The sequence below is a fragment of the Saccostrea echinata genome, unplaced genomic scaffold, assembly GCF_033153115.1.
Source record: "Saccostrea echinata isolate AGI-Se365-2 ecotype Australia unplaced genomic scaffold, CSIRO_AGI_Sech_v1 ptg000001l, whole genome shotgun sequence".
Classification (NCBI taxonomy): Eukaryota; Metazoa; Mollusca; class Bivalvia; order Ostreida; family Ostreidae; genus Saccostrea; species Saccostrea echinata.
In genome coordinates, this window is record NW_026889750.1 from 1,293,851 (window position 1) to 1,319,612 (window position 25,762).

At 32.7% G+C, this 25,762-nt stretch overlaps 2 protein-coding genes across 2 annotated transcripts in view; one reads left to right on the forward strand and one right to left on the reverse strand.

Moving 5' to 3' along the window:
- LOC133182719 (MAM and LDL-receptor class A domain-containing protein 2-like) overlaps positions 1-25,762 on the reverse strand; it is a 232,327-nt gene that overhangs the window by 34,426 nt on the left and 172,139 nt on the right. The gene's annotated exons all lie outside the window — the stretch shown is intronic.
- Positions 6,067-25,762, forward strand: part of LOC133182708 (myc box-dependent-interacting protein 1-like) — a 32,821-nt gene continuing 13,125 nt past the window's right edge. Inside the window, exons 1-9 of the mRNA XM_061317561.1 lie at positions 6,067-6,145; positions 14,126-14,206; positions 14,842-14,896; positions 15,157-15,251; positions 15,563-15,658; positions 16,444-16,551; positions 17,066-17,151; positions 18,192-18,267; positions 18,769-18,866. Of these exons, the coding sequence (XP_061173545.1) occupies positions 6,077-6,145; positions 14,126-14,206; positions 14,842-14,896; positions 15,157-15,251; positions 15,563-15,658; positions 16,444-16,551; positions 17,066-17,151; positions 18,192-18,267; positions 18,769-18,866 (764 nt within the window). The 5' untranslated portion in view covers positions 6,067-6,076. The remainder of the gene's footprint in view (positions 6,146-14,125; positions 14,207-14,841; positions 14,897-15,156; positions 15,252-15,562; positions 15,659-16,443; positions 16,552-17,065; positions 17,152-18,191; positions 18,268-18,768; positions 18,867-25,762) is intronic.

Sequence of the window (25,762 nt, forward strand, 5' to 3'; positions counted from 1 at the left end):
ACATGTACATGTATTTGCTTACTGTAATATTTTCTGTAGCTTGATCTGAGAATTAACTTAGTTGATTTCGGAAATCTGCACACAGTAATTGTCAAACAAGATGTGTTTGTGAAACACTGATGCCCCCGTATAGCAACTTAAAGCAAAGATAAAACTTTCTCAAATGCAAATCAAATATGTTGGTACTGCCCAGAGTAAGGTCTTGTCTCGAGGAATATACCTGTGAAATATGAAAGCCGTAGTAGCAACCATTGAATAGATATGGAAAACATTTAAGTTTTTCAAAAGTAAGTCAAACATCAAGGTCAAGGTCAAATGGTCAAAATTAATGGTGCATAAGGAAAGGCCTTCTCACAAGAAATTTACAGGTGAAATATGAAAACTGAAGAACCAATCGTTCAAAAGTTATGCCCAAGGTTAAAGTTTTTCAAAAGTAGGTCAAACTCCAAGGTCAATGGATTACAATTGTTGGTATCCAAAGGAAGGTCTTGTCACAAGAAAAATACATTTTAAATATGAAAGCCCCAGCAATAACTTTTCAAAAGCTGTGTCCAAGGTTAAAGTTTTCCAAAAGTAGGTCAAGGTCAAAGGGTCAAAGTTGTTGGTATCTAAAGGAAGGTCTTGTCACAAGGATTACTTATGTGAAGTATGAAAGCCCTAGCACCAGCCGTTCAAAAGTTGTAGCCAATGTTAAAGCTTTTCAAAATTAAGTCAAACTCCAAGGTCAAGGTCAAAGGGTCAAAGTTGTTGGTATCCAAAGGAAGGTCTTGTCACAAGGAATACACATGTGAAATATGAAAGCCCTAGCATCAATTGTTCAAAAGTTATGGCCAAGGTTAAAGTTGGGAAAAATTTTGCAAAACTGGGTCAAACTCCAAGGTCAAGGTCAAAATGTCAAATATGGTGGTACCCAAAGAAAGGTCTTGTCACAAGGAATACACATGTGAAATATGAAAGCCATAGCTCCAACCAATCAAAAGTTATGGGCAATGTTAAAGTTTTTGTGGACAAACAGACAGACAGACAGACGGACGGACAGGACAAAAACTATATACCCCCGAATCTCCGATACGGGGGCAAAAAAATGGGTGTTTACACGAATCATTCATCGATTGCACGTACATTGTAAGAGATCTAAGGCTTTAACCCGCGTGCATAGGTTTCAGGGAAATTGGTACTCTGGAAAAAAAGAAAGAAATCGGTACTTTAAGTTTGTATTCTTGTTTGCTTTACTTTCAGCAACTAAAAAAATGAATTCTATGGGAATAGATAACATTTGGGCCATGTATGACGATGACAATTTATTTTGTCTACTAGATTTACTTAAAATGATCATCAAACAAATATTTACAGTACTAGTATTTTGATTCATTTGCTTGAAATTTTTGTTTGTTTAATTTTTTCTCTCTCCTTACTAGGTTTTCAGTTCCTAGGTGACGTTAAACGAAGAATTAATTTCAGACAGCCTGATTTCATGACTTTTTATTTTTATAATGTAGAGTCTAGAGGAACAGTTTTTATTATCAAGAAATTCTTCATTGTTCCATTAAAAACGACCTTATGTTTTAAGAATATATGAAATAAATTAGAACGTTTGTAATAACATTTCCTGTAATAGACGTCAAGATCTCCTGCAAACTGCGTATTTTATTGGTTTAATAATAAATATTGGATCTGATGGTGATAATTTTACGCTTTAAGCGACACGCATTGTGAAAAGGAACGTATAGACACGCATGTCAGATTATTAGATTACTTTGTACCTCTTTTTACAGCTAGAAAGTGTTTGATTATGTTTTCAAATTTGTGAGATTTGGTAATTTGATACTTACATATATATTTTAATTGTTCAATCATTCCAAGTTATGCAATCCAGGCCAGGTCAGGATTGACAATCTGCCGAAGACAATGATTGTGAACTTTGACCTGGACATGGTTTTGTAAAAATTAACATGAAATGACCCATACTGGATATTGAGATGGTCATGATTATTTTTATCATGACTTTAGGATCCCCTGTGGTTTTCCACATAATACATAATATATATGTGTTGAAAATAAAAAGAAAATATCGCATCGAATTAAAATGAATCAATGGTATTTTGATGAAAATTTTTCATAAGAATGGCAGTTTATGGTCTGATTTTGGAGCAAAAACCAGCTTTTGAAATGTCAGAGTTTTGAATGAAGATGTTTTATTACATTTATTCTCATCGTTGAGTGATATTTGGGTTTAATAGCTCGACTGGAGGCAAAATTTTATGTATATTTCAGAATCCTTAACTTCAATTAAATCAATTAATTGCTAAAATTGTCTGACATTTCTAAGTTTTACAGAATATTTGATAATTCATGAGATTTTGGACTGTGTAGTCTTGTTTTGTATTAAAAAAAAACTTATAGAATTAAAAAGCTTTTAAAGCATATATACATGTATGTTATTCGATGCAAAATTTTAAATGCTTTGTGTTCTCTACTTTCAACTTCAATATTGCACCGTTGGTGTCATTTGGGGTGTCATGTCCTATATCTTGTAGTAGTTTCGTTGATTAATTTTCATTTTAAAGTTGATCCTGTAATCATTTTCATCTTTAGATTGAAAATTAATAAACAACAGCAACAATTTAAGTTATTATGTTTGTTTGTTTGCTTTTTAAAAATATTATACAAGTAAAACGTTAACAGTAAACTTGTCTTATCCAGACACCACTGGTTCCAAAGAAATTGGCCGGTTTAGACAACATTCCGGATTAGACAACATTTCAAACAATTGAATTAACTAAAAGGGACTGAAGGCTTACAACATATTAGGCAAGATTTCTGAATACACAACACCCATATTAGACAAGTTTCATTATGCATGTACATTAAATCTCCCAGTTGATTCGATACGCAGGAGCATGCTCCACTTACGAACAATTTCTAAAAGGAGGTAAGCTATTGACAAAAAAGTTGATGAAACATGGATATCAACAGTCTCGTTTAAAGTCATCATTTCGCAAGTTCTATGGTCGATGCAATGACCTTGTCAGGAAATACAATCTATCATTAAGTCGAATGCTGGCTGACGTTTTTGATACTAATTTTTAGGCCATTATATTATCTAAACACTGAATTGTCAATGGGTTTTTTTCTCCATTTGCTCGAACATGACAATGAGCACACGGCGGGTGTGTCCAGTCGACAGGGGACGCTTACTCCTCCATGACACCTGATCCTACCTCTGATATATTTTAGAGGTCTGTGTTTTTCTGCTCCGGATTTGTTTTGTTTCGATGGACTTTTGAGCTTGATTACTGTTCGTTATTTCCATATTTCATTCCCACTATGCTCTTTTAAATTATTACTCCACATTTATCCGAAAGATTTCAGAAAAAAATTGTTTAAAAATTTATTTCTCTATAAATTCTATATTCTATTACTTGTAACACAGTTTTTTGAATTTATACGTCCTAGCGTTGTGGACACCAAAAGTTATGCATGTTCAATTTAATACTTGAAATAGAGTATAGCCAGGTCATCTTCGCAAGCAATCTACTCCACTCCTCGCACAAACTGTCCTAAAATGGATTTTAAAACCAGTCTTAGATATGTACCTATTTCCGTTTTTGTTTGCTGAATTCATGCATAGGCGCCTGCAATTGAGGACATCCCCTCTAAACCCCCACCCGCACCCCAACGTGACTTTTTTGACTTCATTCCATGCATGCACCATCTTGTATTCCATACAGGAAGTTCGAAAAATTACCTATTTAGTGTGTGGAGTTTCATCTCCAAATTTTCAGAGAAAGGAAAGGAAAACATGCAGGCAAAAATGAACAACAAAAATTGTGTGTGTAAAAGGGGGGTGGTCTCAAATCCCAGACAAGCATGAGGGCATGGGGAGCGGGATAATAGAATAATACGGGTTAAATTTTCCAGGAAAGGAATCATAATTTTTCGAAATGTGAATAACAAGTTTTGAATACAAATATAAGAAGATTTGGAATATAGATTACGAGTTTGATCATATTTAACACAAGATTTGTAATAATGAAAAGGCAAAAGTCTAATTTCGATGAACATTTTTTTTCTTAAGATTTTAAAGTTACTTAACATAAAATTTGCTCTAGAACATAGGTTTCAAATGTGAGGAAGCCTATAAGTACAAGTAAAAAAATTCTTTTCCACGATTTTATTTCAGCCCACTGTCTGATTTTCCGTAACTACTTCCGACTGTTTTTTCCGCGATTGGTTTCAACTTTTAAATTTTGTTATCTCCTTTATTTGATATTTCCTTTCCGCGATTATGGAATGCCACGGGTAGTGTTTGGCATCAAATGGTTGCTGAAATTTACTTGTATTTTCCTGTATTTCCTCATACATTTCTACTAAGTAGTACTTAGTATGAACGAACGGATTTGATGAATTTCGCACAGGCACTTGGGGTAATGCCCCCCCCCCCCTTTCCATTTTTTTTCTTTTTAAATCTGGGGTCGAATTCACCTTTTCCCTATTTTTGTATTCTAATATGCACTATAAGTTATCAATTATGTAACTGAAAGAGTTACATTATTGATAACATACAGTGCATATTAGAATACAAAAATAGGAAAAAGGTGACTTGACCCCCGATTTTTAAAGAAAAAAAATGTAAAGGGGGGGGGGGTCCATATCCCATGTGCCTGTGCCTGAAGTCATGGAAATTATTCATAGTGAAACAAATCGTCGTATCCAATGTATAATATATGATGGACACACCTATAAAAAAGTCAATTCTTTAAAAATAATGGCAATATTTCTTACCGATGCAGGAAAGGAAAAGTAATATGTAATGTATACATGTCGCAAAATGCAAAGCCACAACTACAACTGCATGATGCAAAGGGAGTGGTTGTGGTAAGAATTTTACCTGGCTAACGGAATAGGTAATAAACATGTTAAAATAAGTCGTGGAAAATCAAAAAATATAATCGCGGAACAGCAGTATGATTTGTAGCGAAAATTGTAGCAAGATTTTGTTTTGTTTTCGGAAAAGCAGTGTCGAAACGAGGAAAATTGGAAATGCGAAAAAATAACACCCCACTATCTCATAATTGCAAGATAATTATCTCGTAAATATGAGAAAAAGTCTCGTAATTGCGAGAAAGGAGAAAATTATGAGCGTAATTATGAAAAAATTATCTCATAATAAAGAGAAAAGATTTTGTTATTACGACTCGAGATAATTATCTCGTGATATACATGTAGATAATGGTCACATCATACATGTATTTCTCTATGAAAAAGTTTTTCTTCGTTCTTTTTTTAATATGCTGTTTAAAATTGAAATTCGGCGTTTATGTATAAAGTATAATGAAAACTCACCGATTGAATTAGTACTTAGTATCGTTTTTTGAAAGGGGTGGGGTGGTTAGAGAAATATCTGACAACTCACCAAGAAAATCTTTCACTAGAGAGAGAGAGAAAAAAAAAATTATCCAAACTTAAAAATCCCATTTCGGTGGGAGGGGGTTTAACGTTTAGCAAGAATTTTCTTTAAATACGTCGATAGGGGAAATTTTGAAAATGCTATAACAGAATGTGTGTGTGTGGGGGGGGGGGGGGTCGGCCTTCAATAAACATTATCATAGTGAACAGGTGAATTAAAGATGATGTTGGGAAAAGGGGAATGCAGCTCCCTCCCAATAATTTGTGTCTGTCAGTACATCATAAATTTAAAAAAATATATCAGAAGGTTATTCTTATATTTACATTTTTCTTTATTCTCTGAATATACTTACTAAAATCGTTTTGGATTACTAAGGGATAACAAGTTTTGATAAAACTATTCTTCTGGTACATTTTCCCGTTACCAAGTCAAACGCTTCTAAGACTAAGAAACGATTACATAAGATGAACATTAAAAAAATAAGGTTTGCGGGGGCAACCCTTTTCTAAAGCCGATAACCTTCTTTCCCCTATAACACGCCTCTATACATATAGAAATTTGATCCGCGTACAGTAGGCCTATTGTTTATTGAAAAAGACTATACTTTGAGCTCAGCCAATGAAAAAAGTTGTTTCTTGGCTATATTGATAGTTAAAAGTTGAAAACATGGCCGATCAGGCGAAGGGTAGTCTGCTAACAAAGTCTTTGAAAAAATGGTCCAGAACGAAAACCAAGGTAAGATTTTATGTGTCCGGACGAAGACTGCTTGTAATTATCAAGTGCTTGTAAATCCACTTTATTTGATTGAGCTGAAAGCTGCAGAAAATGTCCATTAGAGTAACAGGTGCGTTTGACATCCATATACTCGAAAGTGGGCAGTGTTTATATCTTGGTGACTTCACGTGGGAATATGTGTATTTCAAGAATTTAATGTTTACGAGTTCTACCATACTTAAACGTATTTTTCAAGCGTGGGTTTTTAATTGGTATTGTGTAAATGATCTTTAAAAAATCATTAGTTATCTGCAACATATTGATTCTAAGATGGTTCCATACTGTTTGGAAATGATTGATCAGGAAGTACATCTCACCCAGCTAATTTTACATGTGCATCTAATGTGCACTAATATACATTGAGAATCTGGCATTATTATGAGGTTGTGTTAAGGTTGTGTTCTTTAAACTCAGCTTTAACAGTAACACATATAGTAATATTTTGTTGGTTACAACCTGACAGAATGGTGCATCAAGATTCATTAATGTGCACTTAACACAACTCTGATTCATTAATGTACCTTGTATACTTCCCTAGAAAACACTAACCAAAAAAAAAATCATTTTCAGATATCATCTGACATTGATGAATAAAGCATAAACATTTATTACTTGGCATTTTTTGTAAGAGGGCCAGCATTTAGATACTGTGTTGTCCGAAATCAGGGTGAACACCATGCAGGCTGTAAATATTGTACAGGCCCAACCTCAAGGCCTAAAGAAACAAGCATCAAAAGTGTGTGTTTGCATAGATGTGAAAAACTGTCCTTGTTTGCACTTAGCTGCAAGGATAAAAATGACTAGATTTTTGTGTATTAGGGTGAACATGGTAGCCATGCAATGACAATATCCATAAATCATTCTAACTGATGTTACAGGTATTGCTGCAGCAGTGTTATGACTTGGAATAGAAGTTTTGTGTCTTGGTTAACAAGATAAATTTTTTAATCACCATGGAATTTTATACAATTTAATTTTTTTCTTACATTAAAATGCAGGTACATTTTGAAAAGATTTCAAATATTTAAATACATGATTGTAAGATTTGAGCATCGCATTAAGAATTGAGAGTCATGCACTAAGATTACAAACAGATTGACTTATTTAATGTTGCTCGATCATCTCAAATTTACATGCTCTCAGGGCAAAACTAATGCAAGAAACAAAAGATGCTTTTAATACTTGAGAAGGCATGTGATATATGTATATGCACTTACAAACGATTGCTTAAAAAAAATTCTAAATGTTTTTTCCTCCTTATTTACATCCTGTAAACATTGACAGACAAAAAATTTGGTATTAATTAAAAAAATTGTGGGAAATACAGCACTAAATTAAATTATGCAAATGTTTCATATTATTTCTAGATTTATGTCATGCAATGAGGTTCGTGATACATATATGATGCTGAATTAACAAAACATGTGATACACATATTGTGTGTTAAAAGACATTGTTCATCTTTAACATGAATTCTATAAACAAATTTGTAATTAATCTTGTACTGACACTAGACTAAGTATGCAAAAATTGTGTTTCCTAATTCCTATAGAGACAATGACTCTCAGTGACAGTAAAAGACAGTGTGTGCATATATTGCTTTGTGCACATTCACACAGTGCAAACAAGGATTATAAGTCATCATCATGTTTTATAATTCATCTCCATTTGTATGCAGAACAAAGTCATCTATTCTACTACTGTAGTAAAAAAGAAGACGCATGTCAATGTGTAGTAAGTTTGCCTGTCATATGTGCTTGTCCACTTATGCATGTGTAGAACTTGTTTAGTTGTCCGTTAACTTGTACGTAAAGGTCAGTTCATGACTGAAAGTGTAATACACGACATATTAGAAGCAGGAAGCTTTGTAGATGATCAAAATATCGATTTCTAACACAGACAAATGTGATAGAGTTGGTATTGCAAGTTTAATATTGGAAACCATACTATAGAATTTACAGTGAATCCATTAACAGGATACTTGAACTGAAATTCTAGGACTATAAAAACAATGTATTTTGAAAATGTTAATTTCAAAAGAAGTAGAACGATTCTGAACATTGAAATGGTTAAATTTCAGAAAGAGTAATGAGTACATGTATTACTAAATAGACAGACAAGAGAATCTGTGATGCATATAAAATCAGAAAAAATAAAGATCATATATGAATTTCCAGAACATCTATTCAGCTCTGGACAGTGTCATATAGCCCAGTGTCTCTTCAACTAAGAATCAAGATGAATTGTTTTAAGATAATGTTATATATAAGGGAGATATGTATATATTTGTTTCATTGACCCTGAACCCATGCATTCATCCATTATTAAAGTTCGATGCAATCTGTTCCACTTTCCTATATATATTACAAAGACATAATATCCCTCACATTCTCTGTGACATTAGAAGATATAGAATGTAAACTTGGATAGATTTAAAAAGGGATTTTATTGTATTGCTGCATATAGGATTCTTTGACCTACATACCATCCATTCATTAAGATTTAAGGTTATTAACTTTACAACGTGTCAAGATTTTTTGCCGTACCATTTTAAATACCCATGTAAACAAAATCTGCTTGTTTGAATATTAATGCTATCTTTTGGGATTTTTTTTTTCCTGAATCAAATGTCAAAATGTGCTTAGTATCATGTGAAAATAAGCATAAATACCTTGTTATTTTTAGAATATAAAAAAGGGCTAGTTTAGAGTTGTCTGGACAGTCATCTTAATGTTTAACATTTAAAATTTGAAGTGTCTTGCTCAGTCGTGCAACACAGTACATAAGATTGAAATGACAGAATTCAGGGGGTTAATTATATGTATAAAATTTGAGGTATGCATACATTAAAGAATTTACCTGTCCAAATTTAACAAGAATTTTTTACATCTACCCTTCTAACTGGCTCATTTGTGATACCTATTTTAAATATACCCCGAAGTTCACTCACAATTCTTCACCTGTGTTTTTTAGTATATGCTGTCTGTGAAGTTTAATTCAGTAGATTTATGGAGCATATTGGATGAATAAATGTCGATAATGTAAATCTTTGAGTAATATAAGGTGTAGATAAGTTTTCTTAAAATTAAATGTTAAATTATCATCAAATATAAAGTTCTATAATACAGAGAGTATGAGTACACCTCATCCAGTACCAAGCATCTAAACTTTATTATAATTTAGGCAAACACTAGAGATGTAATACTAAATAGTATATGCATATATGCTTTTAAATTTGGTGTCAAATGTAACAGGAAAGGAGAAGATTGTGACAGACCAGCAGGGATGGGGTAATCGTAATCGAGTAATCGTAATCGATTGTAATGATTACTTTTTTTCAAGTAATCGACAGTAATCTGTAATCGAAGAGATTTTCGATTACTTGTAATCGTAATTTAATCGATTACAGCTAAAATTTTCAATGTAATTATAATTACTTTTTCGATTACTTTCGATTATTTTATGCATAAATGGATGTTATTTTGGAGAATTATTTCCTGTCATTCACACACAAATATCAAATATAAACAACCTAGTGTAATGTTTGGATTACCTAACTTTTATTATCATAAGTTTAATAATGTTCTCAATAAAATTTGCATTATAGACCTACTGGTCTAGTATTAAATAATTCAGAAGTGTATTTCAACGATTTATTAATAAAAAATATAGATTTTTGGTATGCATTTTACATTTGACCCATAGTCCTCTTGCTGCATGTCCTTTTTCATATTTCAAATATTGAAAAACTTTGTGGTTGTAATAGAAAATTATAAATAGCAAAAACAGATTTAAGTGCTATATTAAATATAAATGATTTGGTAAATAAACTACATTGTACTCGAAAAAAAGAAGATGGAAATACTTATTCATATCTGAAAATGTTTAAACAACTTCAAACTTGTTGTTTTAGTAACTTTAAAATTTGCAAAATCATTCTCATGTTTTCATTCAAAATTGTAAGGTTTCTTTTGTATCAGTGAGGGGTTATAAGTGTCTGTAAGAGAGGGAGTAAGTGTCACTGTGTTTGCTTATCTTGGCTAATTAATTGACTGAGACATCCCTGACTTGCAGATAATGAGGTGTAAACTGTGAACTACCTAGTGTTTAACTTTTATTATTCATAGTTCTATTGAAGACAAACAATATTATCAAAACAATTAATAGCTCTCAAAACACTTATTTCAATACAGAATGAAATTGTGCTATTAGTTTAATTACTTAAAGACACATTTGATTTACATGTTTGTTACTAAGAGTTCTAATTTACCTATTTTTTTAAAGAAGACACAAGAATGTTTAATGTGTACTGTCAACATATGGGCAGCCCAAATACTTCTAATGAAGTTATTCACAATAAAATTATTTTATAATAAATAATTTTTGCAACAAGTCAAATCTGAATATGGAGGTTCAGATCCAAGGTTGAAAGGAATAATTAATTCCTTGACATATTTTATTATAGGAATCATGTCTCCACTTTTCATGGTACAGAATCCCTCATTTGGGCATTTAGTGAGAATGTTAGCCAGAATAAAACCTTAAAAGCTGCAGGAATGCTTAACACATTCAAACTTCAGTGGATATCATCAACGTTACCATTTAAATATTGCTTTGATATTTGAAGGGATAAAAACTTGGGAGTAATCGATTATTAATCGATTACATCTTCCAAAGTAATCGATTACAATCGATTACAGGACAAAAATGTGTGTAATCGATTAATAATCGATTACACGAAATTCCTCTAAGTAATCGATTACATTTTTCAGTAATCGTGCCCATCCCTGCAGACCAGACCAGGATTCGAACCCGGGCCCCCTGAATCACTAGTAGGTAATCTACTAACTGAGCTATCTGGCCACCGGCGATCAAACCTGTCTGTCTGCTATATTCCTCCCTCCTTAAAGGTCTTTTTTATTCCAAGTATAATGTACCCATGTATACAAAGAAAATTAGACTATCTTATATGAAATAAGAAATAAAGATGTTCTTTGAATCATTCTATTGATGTCTTGCTTCAAACTTTGTTAAGTCATTAATGGCCAGTGCACAATTAAAGCAATTGAAATTACTGGATACAAAAAATATTTATTTTATACCAAAGGCCTGAGTAGTTGTAATAATGAATATCACAATATGCATCATCAATATCACAATTACATGCACTCAACTGTAAAGTGTATGTATCTCAGGATACTATCTATACAATTAATGAAATGTACTGTTTAAAATAACTATTAAAGAATATCAGTGATTTAACAGTGAGTGAGAGAATAATCTCTCTCCAGTCTAACTTTATTTCTGTATAATATATATAGTGCTAAAATGTTCATTTTTGAAAAGTTAACGTTACTTGTATACTGGTAATATTCTTTTTTGTATCAGATACATGTACAAGTATGCTCAATAAATAATGTCTGACAATCATATAAATTTAGTTGCGCTCATATGTATTATTGACACTCCTATAATTTTATAGAAATGAAGCAAGCAATGCAAGTCTCAATTTCCTGTATATATAATAAGTTACAAGTTTTTGAATTGATTTTTTGTTTAGGATAAAAACACTTAGGTAATAAGTCAGGATTTCAGAAGATTTTTTTTTTTGAATTGATGTCTATACCAGTAGTTTGGAAAAAGAGTATTATAACTTATATTGAAAAACACCACACTTCATGACAAAGAGATGATGTATGTGGCATAAATGCTTCCATTTTTATTGCAGTGTATCTGCCTTGACACTGTAAGCAGCCACAAGCATAAACAATGTTGACCGACCTCTTGTTTTTATACAAAATATAGATGACACAAACTGAAGCTGTACACATTGTTGTTTTATTCTGTCCTTTTGTGGAATTTGGTTTAGAAGTTTCTATTTAAAGGGATTTTTATTTTAAACTCTAGATGGCTTAGTATAGAAATTATGATATGAATAAAGGAGTTAAAAAATAACAGAAAATAGATCGTGTACTGGTGTCCTATCTCCATTAATCTACTCTGACAAACGCTAATAATTAAAAAGATCTCGAAGTGACCTTAAAATAAGGTCAAGGCCAATTTTATAGATGTAAAAGAAAACATTCTAGTTAGCTGACCAGCATAATTTGACATGCATCTTATCTCTCGATTAAAAGAGAGATTATAATATGTTGGGCAGGTTTTCATTCCTTCATTAATTGATGTGCAGATTGTATATGAAATTAACGTACACCATATATGAAAATAAATATTCCTAATTGAAAGGAATTAAATTATAAACATATCACTAATAAACAAAACAAATAATTTTCTTTTTTTCCCCTGATACGTGGTTAATTAAGATATACTAGTTTTACAAAATGTCAGAATATCAGATTGCTGCTATAACTAAGAATTCTTCATATAGGTGTACAAATTACTTTGCTGTGCTTACAGAAGCAGTGAATGGACCTCATAATGTATTCTTTGTAAACATGAACCAAATGAAATAGCTATGTACATGTAGGTGTCTATTTAGGAGTTAGCCTGCCATGCCCCTGGGTTATTTTTGCCTTTTGTGACTGAGTATAGGGGACAAATGAAGTTTTGTGTTGCAGTTTATAGTCTGTTTCTATATATTTGTTTGGTAAGATCGAGCTAGTTCACTTTTTTTTTTTTTCGGAAACATCCTGTTGGGATATTAATCTCCTTATCTCTATTGTCTGTTTCCTCATGATAGAAATAACACTTTGAAATGTGTTTTGAAATTAATATTTATTTTTTAAAGATCATTCATTTTTTGTGGGGGTTTAATTTTTGTTGTTTATGAGTTTTGAATTTAGAGACCCATAAATGCATGTCCACCACGAAATGTAAAATGTCATACCGGTATACATAACTACATTTTTTCATCCACGAAATCAAATTCCAAGAATCCATAGCTTTTTTCATCAAACCACGAAAATTTGACCCATGAAAATGTGATTTTAGTGATTGAAATCGACCAAAGGAGATAGAGGACCATTCATTGAATTACATGTATATGTATGAAAAATACATGTTCTAAACTTAAGTTAGATTTTAGTGTGTCTGTAATTGTACATTGGGCAATTAAACCAGCGCTAGAGCTGAAACGATTCACCGAAATATCGATATTGTTCAACATTACTGCTTGGTTCACTGTTCGATTCACTATCTTGATTTTTCGGTTCGGTATGTTTTTTTTTATTATCGAGTTTTGTTACTCCTTGAAAAAGATCAGGTTCGACGTCATTTAATAGTTTGACACACAAAAGGGAGAAAATTTCGACACGGAGAAAGTTTCAGAGCAGGCTGCCACTGCTAGTATTGACACGAACGAAGTGCTCTTTTAATCTACAGAAGCACATGTAGTGCTCTTTATTGTATCACCACTTTTTACTTGCCTTAATTTTGAAATCTGAATACATGTTTTCTTTAACCTTATGATTTGTTTCTTTTTAAAAATGTATCGTATTGAAAAAATTGAATTGTAACACAAGTATTGCGAAACGTACCGTATCATGGAGGGGGCGTATCGTTTCAGCCCTAACCAGTGCATGAAAACGTTCATGATGCAAACTCAGTATGTATTTTAAATTGCAACAGACCAAATACTGGTATCAGTCACAGATTTAGATTTTGTAAAAAAAAAAAAAAAAAAAAAAAAAACCCACCCACCTACCTACCCACTCTAAAAATTATAGGTTGGCAACTGCAAACAAAGAAATTTTTAAGCTTGGCCTTACATGTACGATGTAGATGTATCAATTGTACAGTATATGAATGGGTTTTCATGTATTAGATTTTAAGGAAATCATCCATGTTGACAGTATTATAATGTGTATCAAAGGGATGTACATGTATTTCATTTCATAAGAATCTATGTTTCAAAGTCAAACATTTATATTGTAATTCGATCTTCAGTAAATTGTGTTTATTTATATTTTTTAATTTTTGCAGGTTTTACAAAATCTTGGGAAAGCAGAAAAAACATTTGATGAGAGAATTGATGAACATGCCCATAAATTGGAGAGACAACAGGTATTACCATGATTACATATAGACTGAAATTAAATGGTATCTATACAAGATATAAAAGAACTTCAGCAGGGAAAATGTCATCCTCACAACGTCAGGGGTCCTGAGTCAACACGTTGCCAGCAACGTGTTGACTCAGGACCCTGCCGGCCGCCCTGATGTTGTGAGGATGGGAAATTGTTATTGAATTGACGTAGTGGACTGACTTATCAAAAGTCTTTTTTGCATTCTCATGTTTAAATTAGATGCTGGACTAGAGTACATGAATAATCTTTTTAAAATTATATTTTTTTATGTGGGTATCACACTTTGATAGTATTAACACACATTAATCAACCTTTCTGTACTATGAAAAGTGAGAAGTCAGAGAATGAATTGAGCAGCATATTGATATTAAATATTTTGCAAAATACATATGGAAAGAAATTACATTCACACATATCCTTACTATTTATATATAAACTCAAAGTAATGATGAATTGCGTAAAACTTGACACAAAGTGGGATTAGAAATCTGATGCTTGTTAAATATTATTTAATATACACATATATGTATAAAAGCTTATTTGTTGTCCTGTAGTGCATTATCTTTGAACTGTGAATTTCATTGTTTGTATCTTTATAATCTTGCCCTATAGGAAGTCGCAGCCAAACTACATAAGGAGCTTAAAGGATACATCCATTGTGCCAAAGGTGTGTCTTGTTTATATCAAAGAAACTGGCCACACTTACAATAATCGAATTACAGAATTAAGACATGAGAATTCTAATGAAAAATCCAAATATTAACTATAAAAAAAAAAATCCTATCCCATGTTTAAGGTATAATAAATGTTTTTCATGACATTTTTAAATATTTAATTGTATTTAAAAAAAAATAGCTTATCAAATATCTATGGAAAATAAAAATACTTCCAACCATGTTTATAAATAGACTTGTTTGTTTTCCATAGCCATGCAGGCAGCCTCTAAGAATCTGTACCAGGTTTTACAGGAAACGTATGAGGAAGAATGGGAGGAGTATGAAAATGTAAAAGCCCAGCTCAATGTAGGTCAATACTGCTGTTAATTAAATTAAAATTATATTAATCAATGTGTATAAGTAGGATTCATGCAGTGCTGAATAGTACATTATATTTAGGCTGGAACATCTGGCATACATTTAGTTTATTAATTTCAAATTAAACAATTTGATAAGTATTTGAAGTAGATTAGTCGATTCATTATGATATTTGTGTATTTTGCTTGAAAAGATGTGCTTGTAAATATGAAGTGGAAATTTCAGATTATTTTATATTTTGACGATTCTACATTTGATAATTGCATTAAACCTGTGTATTTTTTTTGTTTTGTTTTCAGTCTCTGGAATTGATGTGGCACAACTACACCCAGAGTTTACATGACAGTGTGAATGAACCATTGAACAACTACATGAGCCATTTCCCAACTCTCCGAGTCAGTTCTCTATCAAATCTTTATGTATAGAACACAGCAATTTACATAATACATTACACATGTAGTGCACTCTCAAATTGAAAACTTGTTCCATGTGCCATTTAGTATATTTTTTTAGGGGGGGGGGCATGGGGGGATTGGTAGGAAACTTTTACAGGTATACATGAAGTATGGAATTAAGGTCTGATAAGTGTGCATGTAAATGCAGTTATTCCAATTTTAGATTAGACAATAGAAATTACTTACTGGTAATAACCTTTGTTTCTTCCTAAATACATGTACCTACATGTTCTGTAAAAATTGTTTCCTATTTTTCTGAATGTAGGTACCAGTACATAGATTTGCTGACTGTAAATATATATTTAGCCCTACTTCTTTCCAGGAAATATTCTGCACATATAAGTACACTTATATAAATATTAATATGATTGTTCCAGTTATTGTGTGTTCATTTTTCATTATGGATATACTCAAGTATTCTTAGCAGTCCTCAGACTGGGATAATTTTTTTTTGAGAAAAAATGTTTAGTGTTCAGTGTATATACCCCAGAAATTTAAAAAAAAAAAAAAAAAGAAAAAAAAAATGTTTGATAAATTATCTGAGCAAATTATTGAAAGAATTTAAATACATCAAGTTATTAACATGCTATTAGAAACATGTATATGTAATTTACATCTATTATACATGTACATATATTTAGCTTGTTTATTTATGTATAATTCTTTTTAGAAGTAGAATTATTAAGGAATTAAGGAAAAGTAATTTCATTTTTAAATTATTGCAGCAAAGAATCTCAAAAAGAGGAAGGAAGTTGACAGACTTTGACAATGCAAAACACAATCTTGATGTGCTGGAAAATGCAAAGAAAAAAGATGAGACAAAAATCAAAAAGGTACAATAAGTTAATTTGTTGCCTTTAACATACACACATTTAAGTTTATCAGGAGGATCAGTTCTTTCAAATTCAGAGTATGAGTTTTTAATTTATTTTTTAAAAAATCTAAGCAAAAATTTGGCAAAAATTCTTGGGGTTATCCTATAGTACTTGAGATGGTAAACACTTTTATCTAAGATTTGGTTTTTATTTTAATTTACCACTTCATGATTTTACCAGGACATATTAAGCACATTGAATTATAAATTTGGTGATCAGTACAAGATTTTAACCTTTGAACAGGATTGAAATCGGTTTTTCTTAAGTAACTGGAAGAAAGATTTTACAACTTTGTATTCCATTTTAGTCCCTTATTTCTTTGTTCATGAATTAAGAAAGATGCACAAAAATTATCAATGTTCCTTTCTATGTATGAAAGGAATGATTTGAAACTCATTTCAATCATTGGCAATCAATGTTGTTGATTTATTGTATATTATCTTATGTATATACATGTAATTCGTACTTGCAGGCCCATGAGGAGTTGGAAGAAGCGAAGAAAATATATCAACAAATAAATGATGAATTAAACAGTGATCTTCCTATGTTCCATGAAAGGTAGAAGAATGATATCATTTTGATATATTTACATTCCACAAGTATTTTCCTTATAAAGTGTGAGGAAGGTTTGACATTCAAAACACCATAATACTGATGGGGAGGTCAAAAGGTTAAGATATGGTTTTTATTTTGACGTCACAAACATTCAACTTAGTGAAAGTACAACACCATAAGCGAAAAACAAAATTCGCACTCTCATTGAATAGTAACCACTGCTCTTTCAATGTAGCTGTGTGTATCATTTAAACAGGCATAATATACTAGTATTTTAAGAAACAGTATTTTATCAATATGCAGTGCTAAACATTAACTTACATCCCTCGAACAAGTTGCCAACAAATGTTACTTGTGCGATTGCATTGTCAACTTGTCCGACTCTGAACTGATATACAATAAAGAAATTTGTAGAACTTAGCTTTCAAAAATAAAGAAGTAGTTATAGATACTTTTAATTGATAGAGATTTGTGAATCATATTAAAATAACTGACAGTAGCACTGTAACCTGGACGCAATCACCCTCTTCAGTTAACAGTATCCAGTGAAATGAGACTGACCCCTAAGAATAAAAACTTTTTTGGTCATTGAATTTTGTAGGATTTAAAAAGAAATCCCATATTTACAATATTTCATAAAGGTAAAAGAGTCATTTGTCTGATTGGAAAGATGTGTCTGAAGATTGACTTGTCCTGTCATAAAATGAACTGATGATGGACAATTGGATAAATGTTAATGTTGAGCCCTGATCTATCATAAAATTTTAAAATGTAAATATAAACATAGAATTGTAAATATTGGACACGAAGTATGTCATAACATGGATGGCTATGCAGACAAATTTTCATAACACATGTTATTCAATTTGTCAGCACAGCCATTCATGTTTTGATATGCTGAAGGCCAAAATTATTGATTCAGTGCTTAAAATTCACATAAGTTTTGGTGTTATAATGAGTACATGCATGGGTTTCATTTTTCAAGTTGATCTGTAACATTTGAATTCCATTTCTAATTATTGTATTTTGTTTATGTTTTGTAGTCGTGTAAATTTCTATGCTTCCACATTCCAATCTTTGTTTAATGCAGAAGAAATATTTCATGGAGAGGTCACAAAAGTGAGTAATAGTTGAATTACATGTATAATGTTTAGTGTTGTCTATCACATGTGTGTTTAGTGGTGTACCAGACTCTATCACATGTAGGTTTAGTGGTGTCTATCACATGTATGTTTAGTGGTGTCCCAGACTCTATCACATGTAGGTTTAGTGGTGTCTATCACATGTTTGTTTAGTGGTGTCTATCACATGTATGTTTATAGTGGTATCTATCACATGTGTGTTCAGTGGTTCTATCACATGTACATGTATGTTCAATGGGGTCTATTACATGTACATGCATGTTCAGTGGTGTCTATTACATGAACATGTATGTTCAGTGTTGTCTATTACATGTAGAAGTATGTTCAGTGTTGTCTATTACATTTAAGTTCAGTGGTCTAAGATGTTCCACTAAAAAATGGCTATTCAAGATTAATATTTATTATGTGTCTCGAAACCATGAAATGTCCCTCTTGAGTGATTCTCTACTAAAAGTTTCTGAATACAATTGTATTTCAGATAAGTAGTGAAATAAACAACATTGCAGAGAAACTTGCCAGGAACAGTGAACAACTAAAATTCCAGCCCCGCCCCCTCAGTTTTCAAGTGGCAGCAGAGTAAGTTAAGCATGTTTATTGAAATGTCTTTTGTCATACAGCATGCGAACTTTTAAGAAAAGTTATATTTTCAATCTACTTCTACAAAATACAGTCTAACCTTGTTATCTCAAACTTGATCGGACAGAGAAAAAACTTTTAAGATATCCAAGGGTTTGAGATATGGAGGGTAAAATACTTAAGAAATTCGTTGTTAGGACTTCCCAATCACTTCAACATGCATGTATCCTTGGTATTTGAGATATCTGTGTTCAAGATACCTAAATTCAACTGTACATTATTGCAAACCCTGCATAATCCTTTCTCTTTTAGACATTGTTCAGTTATAAACATTTCTTCTTTCTCCTGGGTATTTATCCTTTTCTACCAATAAATCATCATAGAGCTATTGAAATTAATACTTGAGGTAGTATCAATTTTGAAGCCTAGTGGCCATGGTTATGAAATAATTTGCATTTGTCAGGTATAGGTCGTAAACTAAGGAGAAAGAAATCAACTTTGGATTTGGAAAGTATAAAATAAATTTGCTAATTAATATGTGATAATCAACTGGAGCTAATGAATTTCAAATTTAAATCATGTGCAATTTAAGAAATTCCTGCTAATTTTATATAAGAGAATGTACTTAACAGTTTTTAGCCGGGCTTTGATCAAAGCAAAATCCTGGCTGTAGGCATGCTGATCGACTGCCTTACTATAAATAGCACAATATTCGGAAAAGTAAACAAAAAGCCGAACAGCGTCAAAGCAGACGCTTCTGATAAACAAAATAGTCACATAGAGAGACAATACTTAAATATTTTAACATCTCAATCTTCGGAAATGTTTATTGATCTATAGTTTTGTTTGAGAATTAAATTGAAAGAGGAATAGATAGTTACTTAATTAAGGTTATTAAGATATAACAATTTGTAAACATAGGCTTCTATCGTACGCGAACTATTTTCAATAGCGCGGGCTTTTCGACAGGTTGCTATATATTGAATTATTGAAGAATTTCATATCATTTTCGTCGATGCTTGAGTGGTTACATTCTCTGTTTTGTTTTTAGCAAATAAATAGATTAGTAAATTGGAGTTTGAAGAATTATGCCTAAAGTCGCCTGACAATTAATCGAATGTACATGAATCAGTGTACCTAGTTGGCGGTAAAAGTACTGTTTGTTTGAAACTAAAAGAATATCTCTAAAAATATGTGCAATACTTTAACTATTCTAAGATTGAATTGCTGGGTCAATTTTAAGTTATGAAAAAAATTCTTATTGATTAGAAAATATGCGAGAAATCCTTGGAAATATAATTCATTAAATTTTAAAATCATAATGTAAGTGTACATGTATGTATAATGATTACTTGGTTATTTGAAATTTTACTCTTGACATTGACCATGTAAGAAAGTTCAGTTAAAAACATTTAAATTTAAAAGAAATTCAGAATTTTTTTTTCGAAGTGTACTATGAAATTATTTCTTGACATGTAAATTATATCTTTTGACTGAGTTGTCTTTTTAAGAAGCTGACATTTTAAAAAAAAGAGCAGCGAAAATTAATATACTTGTATTTAACCATTTCTTTATATAGTAAGAGTAATCTTGGACTGGTTTATATTCAAAATCAGATTTTTATGGAAATGCATGAACGTTGAATTTCCTTAGATTTAAACATTTTTTTTTTTTAAATTGGGATTTTTAAAAATATTTTCCAATGTTAGAGTTATAATGATGTATGTATGTAAATATTTTCAAGATTATTCTTACAGTTGTAATACTGGTAATGCTGAAATGTTTTTTATATATTACTCAAAATAAGTTAAATTTTGAATGTGTTGAAAGAAAAGGGTTTGAAAATACGGCATCGCTTCGATAACCCTGAATGCAATTTACATAACTTTCTCCTTTCTAATAAATAATTTCGAACAAAAACCTTATGATGGTAAATATTTTGTTTAATGGTGATTTAAATGAAGTTCAAAATTTAATTGTGTTCTTTGATAAAATGAAATAAACAATACAATTCTGTTTGGTTAATTTTTTTATTAAAAACTTTTTATTCAGATGACTGGGATAAAGATTTATGTTCTGTGAAGCATGGAATATGAAATAAATGAAAATATAATGATAGAAATTTCATGTAAATATGTACATTTACAATCATATTTTAAAATTATATTTATACCCATTGACCAATCAATTCAGCATAGAAAATTTTTATGCTTAAAATTCAGATGAAATTTTTAACTATGGGTCAATAGTATGTTTTGTGAACATTTTGTTTGAGACTTATCAACTTGGATTTATCTCGTGCTCCCAGAGCGCTTTACATTATATTGAGCATGTGCGCGCATTCCAATAAAAAGTGTCTTAAAAACACATGCAAGCTCTCAAGGGTGCTTGAAGATAAAAATTGTTCATGTAAATATATAATTAAAAAATACAACATAAAGAAATGTTCATTAGTCTTTATCTAAGTACAACCAATTATAATTTTTAGCTCACCTGAGCTGAAAGCTCAAGTGAGCTTTTCTGATCACTCGTTGTCCGTCGTCCGTCCGTCTGTCCGTCCGTCCGTCTGTAAACTTTTCACATTTTCAACTTCTTCTCAAGAACCACTGGGCCAATTTTAACCAAACTTGGTATAAAGTATCTTTGGGGGAAGGGGAGTTTAAATTGTTAAAATAAAGGGCCAAGTCCCCTTACAAGGGGAAATAATCAAGAAAAGACAAAAATAGGGTAGGGTCATAAAAAAATCTTCTTCTCAAGAACCACTGGGCCAGAAAAGCTGAAACTTATGTGGAAGCATCCTGGGATAGTGTAGATTCTAAATTGTTAAAATCATGACCCCCGGGGGTAGGGCGGGGCCACAATAGGAAATCCAAGTTTTACATTGAAATATATAGGAAAAATCTTGAAAAAATCTTCTTCTCAAGAACCACTGGGCCAGAAAAGCTGAAACTTATATGGAAGCATCCTGGGATAGTGTAGATTCTAAATTGTAAAAATCATGACCCCCGGGGGTAGGGCGGGGCCACAATAAGGAATACAAGTTTTACATTGAAATATATAGGAAAAATCTTGAAAAATCTTCTTCTCAAGAACCACTGAGCCAGAAAAGCTAAAACTTATGTGGAAGCATCCTGGGGTAGTGTAGATTCTAAATTGTTCAAATCATGACCCCTGGGGGTAGGGCGGGGCCACAATAGGAAATACAAGTTTTACATTGAAATATATAGGAAAAATCTTTAAAAATCTTCTTCTCAAGAACCACTGGGCCAGAAAAGCTGAAACTTATGTGGAAGCATCCTGGGGTAGTGTAGATTCTAAGTTGTTCAAATCATGACCCCTGGGGGTAGGGCGGGGCCACAATAGGGAATCCAAGTTTAACATTGAAATATATTGGAAAAATCTTGAAAAATCTTCTTCTCAAGAACCACTGGGCCAGAAAAGCTGAAACTTATGTGGAAGCATCCTGGGGTAGTGTAGATGCTAAATTGTTCAAATCATGACCCCCGGGGGTAGGGCATGGCCACAATAGGGAATCCAAGTTTTACATTGAAAAATATAGGAAAAATCTTCTTCTCAAGAACCACTGGGCCAGGAAAGCTGAAACTTATGTGGAAGCATCCTGGGGTAGTGTAGATGCTAAATTGTTCAAATCATGACCCCCGGGGATAGGGCGGGGCCACAATAGGGAATACAAGTTTTACATTGAAATATATAGGAAAAATCTTTAAAAATCTTCTTCTCAAGAACCACTGGGCTAGAAAAACTGAAACTTATGTGGAAGCATCCTGGGGTAGTGTAGATTCTAAATTGTTAAAATCATGACCCCCGGGGGTAGGGCGGGGCCACAATAGGGAATCCAAGTTTTACATTGAAATATATAGGAAAAGTCTTTAAAAATCTTCTTCTCAGACAAGAATCACTGAGCCAGAAAAGCTGAAACTTATGTGGAAGCATCCTCAAGTAGTGTACACTCTAAAATGTTCAAATCATGACCCCAGGGATGGGGGGGGGGGCACAATAGGGATTCCCAAGTTTTACATTGAAATATATAGGAAAAATCTTGAAAAATCTTCTCAAGAACCACTGGGCCAGAAAAACTGAAACTTATGTGGAAGCATCCTGGGGTAGTGTAGATTCTAAATTGTTCAAATCATGGCCCCTGGTGGTAGGATGGTGCCACAATAGGTATTACAAGGGGGGAAGTCTGGTAATGAACAGCATGGCCAAAGTTACTCAGGTGAGCAATGTGGCCCTTCGGCCTCTTGTTCAGAAATAGTTGGTTAGTCTTTGCTTTAAAACTTTCTGTTTAGAATGAAGAGCCACCTTGTACGAGCCATAAAGACCAGAATATATCATGATTTTCTCAGACAATGACCATTTTGGCCGAACCTGGAACTAGAACTAGACTCATATTCATGTCATAATAATTAGATCATTATCAATTTCGTGCAGCTGGTTTCCTAGAGGACAAGAAATAAAGAATATTTTTTTTATTAATTCAGGCATGTAGTATTATTTTTAGATGAAAAAATTTGAAAATTGTCCAAACCCAAGAATCCTATTCCATGAGAGAAGGGGTAGGGGTGGACTCCAAAACTTACGTGCACATTTTGATTTCTTTTAATACATTATCAAATTACCGTAATTTTAATATGCTACAAAAAATGAAGGTTACAATCTAATTAGAAGTAGACCATTCATTTTGCTTTTAGAAAATCTTTTAGTCGCTCGTGACAAATACCCGGTAAATATTAAGAAGAGTGAGATGAAAGGTCCAATTTAAATTTGATTGCGAAGAGTCAATCAACTTTTCAATGTACATTTTCTATTGTACATTTTTCATTGTAAAAGTTAATGTTTGAAATATCATAATGGTGACACCGCTAGCTCCCCCCGATACTATGTGCCTGTATTAGTCAGCAAAATCACTCAAAGTGCACTGTCACCATGCATACCCATTGTGAGCTTAATGTTCAGAAAGGTATAAATGTATTTTTATTAGCTCACCTGAGCCAAAGGCTCAAGTGAGCTTTTCTGATCAAAATTTGTCCGTTGTCTGTTGTCGTTGTTGTTGTAAACTTTTCACATTTTCATCTTCTTCTCAAGAACCACTGGGCCAATTTCAACCAAACTTGCCACAAAGTATCCTTGGGTGAAGGGGATTCAAGTTTGTTCAAATGAAGGGCCACGCCCTCTTTCAAGGGGAGATAATTAAGAATTAGTGAAAAAATAAATGCATCGTTTAAAAATCTTCTTCTCAAGAACCATAGGGCCAGGAAAGGTGAAACTCATGTGGAAGCATCTTCAGGTAGTGTACATTCAAGTTTGTTCAAATCATGACCCCCGGGGGTAGGGCAGGGCCACAATTGAGGATCAAAGTTTTACATAGAAATATATAGGAAAAACCTTTAAAAATCTTCTTCTCAAGAACAGCAAAGCCATGATGAGTCATATTTATATGGAAGCATCCTCGGGTAGCGTAGATTCAAGTTTGTTCAAACCATGACCCCCGGGGGTAGGGCGGGGCCACAATGGAGGATCAAAGTTTTACATAGAAATATATAAGAAAAGTCTTTAAAAATCTCCTTCTCAAGAACAGCAAAGTCATGATGAGTCATATTTATATGGAAGCATCCTCAGGTAGTGTTCATTCAAGTTTGTTCAAACCATGACCCCTGGGGGTAGGGCGTGGCCACAATGGAGGATCAAAGTTTTACATAGAAATATATAGGAACAAGATGTGTTTGTGAAACACTATGCACCCGGCAGCAACAAAGTTCGAAAAAGCTATTTTTAGCATAGAGGTCACAGTCAAGGTCACAAGGTCATTGACCTTGGTGTCATTTGAAAGAACTTAATTAGTGGAGTAAGCATATTAAATATGAAGTCTCTATCTCTCATGGTTCAAAAGTTATGGCGAAGGTTAAAGTTGACAACAGACAGACAAACAGACAGACAGGACAAAAACAATATGCGCCCCCGATCTATCGATCCGGGCGCATAAAAATCTTTAAAAATCTTCTTCTCAAGCACAGAAAAGCCATGATGAGTCATATTTATATGGAAGCATCCTCAGGTAGTGTAGATTCAAGTTTGTTCAAACCATGACCCCCGGTAGGGCGGGGCCACAATGGAGAATCAAAGTTTTACATAGAAATATATAGGAAAAATCTTCTTCTCAGGAACAGCAAAGCCCAGATTGTTCATATTTATATGGAAGCATCCTCAGGTAGGGTAGATTCAAATTTATTCAGATCATGACCCCTGGGGGTAGGATGGGGCCACAATGGAGGATCAAAGTTTTACATAGAAATGTATAGGAAAAATTTTTAAAATCTTCTTCTCAGGAACAGCAAAGCCCTGATTGATCATATTTATGTGGAAGCATCCTCAGGTAGTGTAGATTCTGTTTTGTTCAAATCATGACCCCCGTGGGTAGGATGGGGCCACAATGGAGGATCAAAGTCTTAAATAGAAATATATAGGAAAATATCTTCTTCTGAAGAACTGCAAACCATGATTAGTCATTTTGATATGGAAGCATCCTCAGGTAGTGTAGATAAAATTTTGTTCAAATGATGACCCCCAGGGGTTGGGTGGGGCCCATTGGGGGATCGAAAGTTTTACATAAGAACATATAGAAAAAATATTTCTTCTCAAGAACGGGAAAGCTATATTTAGTCATATTGATATGGAAGCATATCCCCCCCCCCCCCCCCCCCCCCCGGGTAATCTTTTCAATACTGAATTGATTTGTGCTTTTGCCTAGCCAATGTGCTCAGGTGAGTGATGTGGCCCATGGGCCTCTTGTTACAATTATGACCACCTAAGTCCTATCCAGGGGTCTAAACGTTGGGTTCTGGAACGTTAATTTTAATTATTGGTAGATGGGTTAT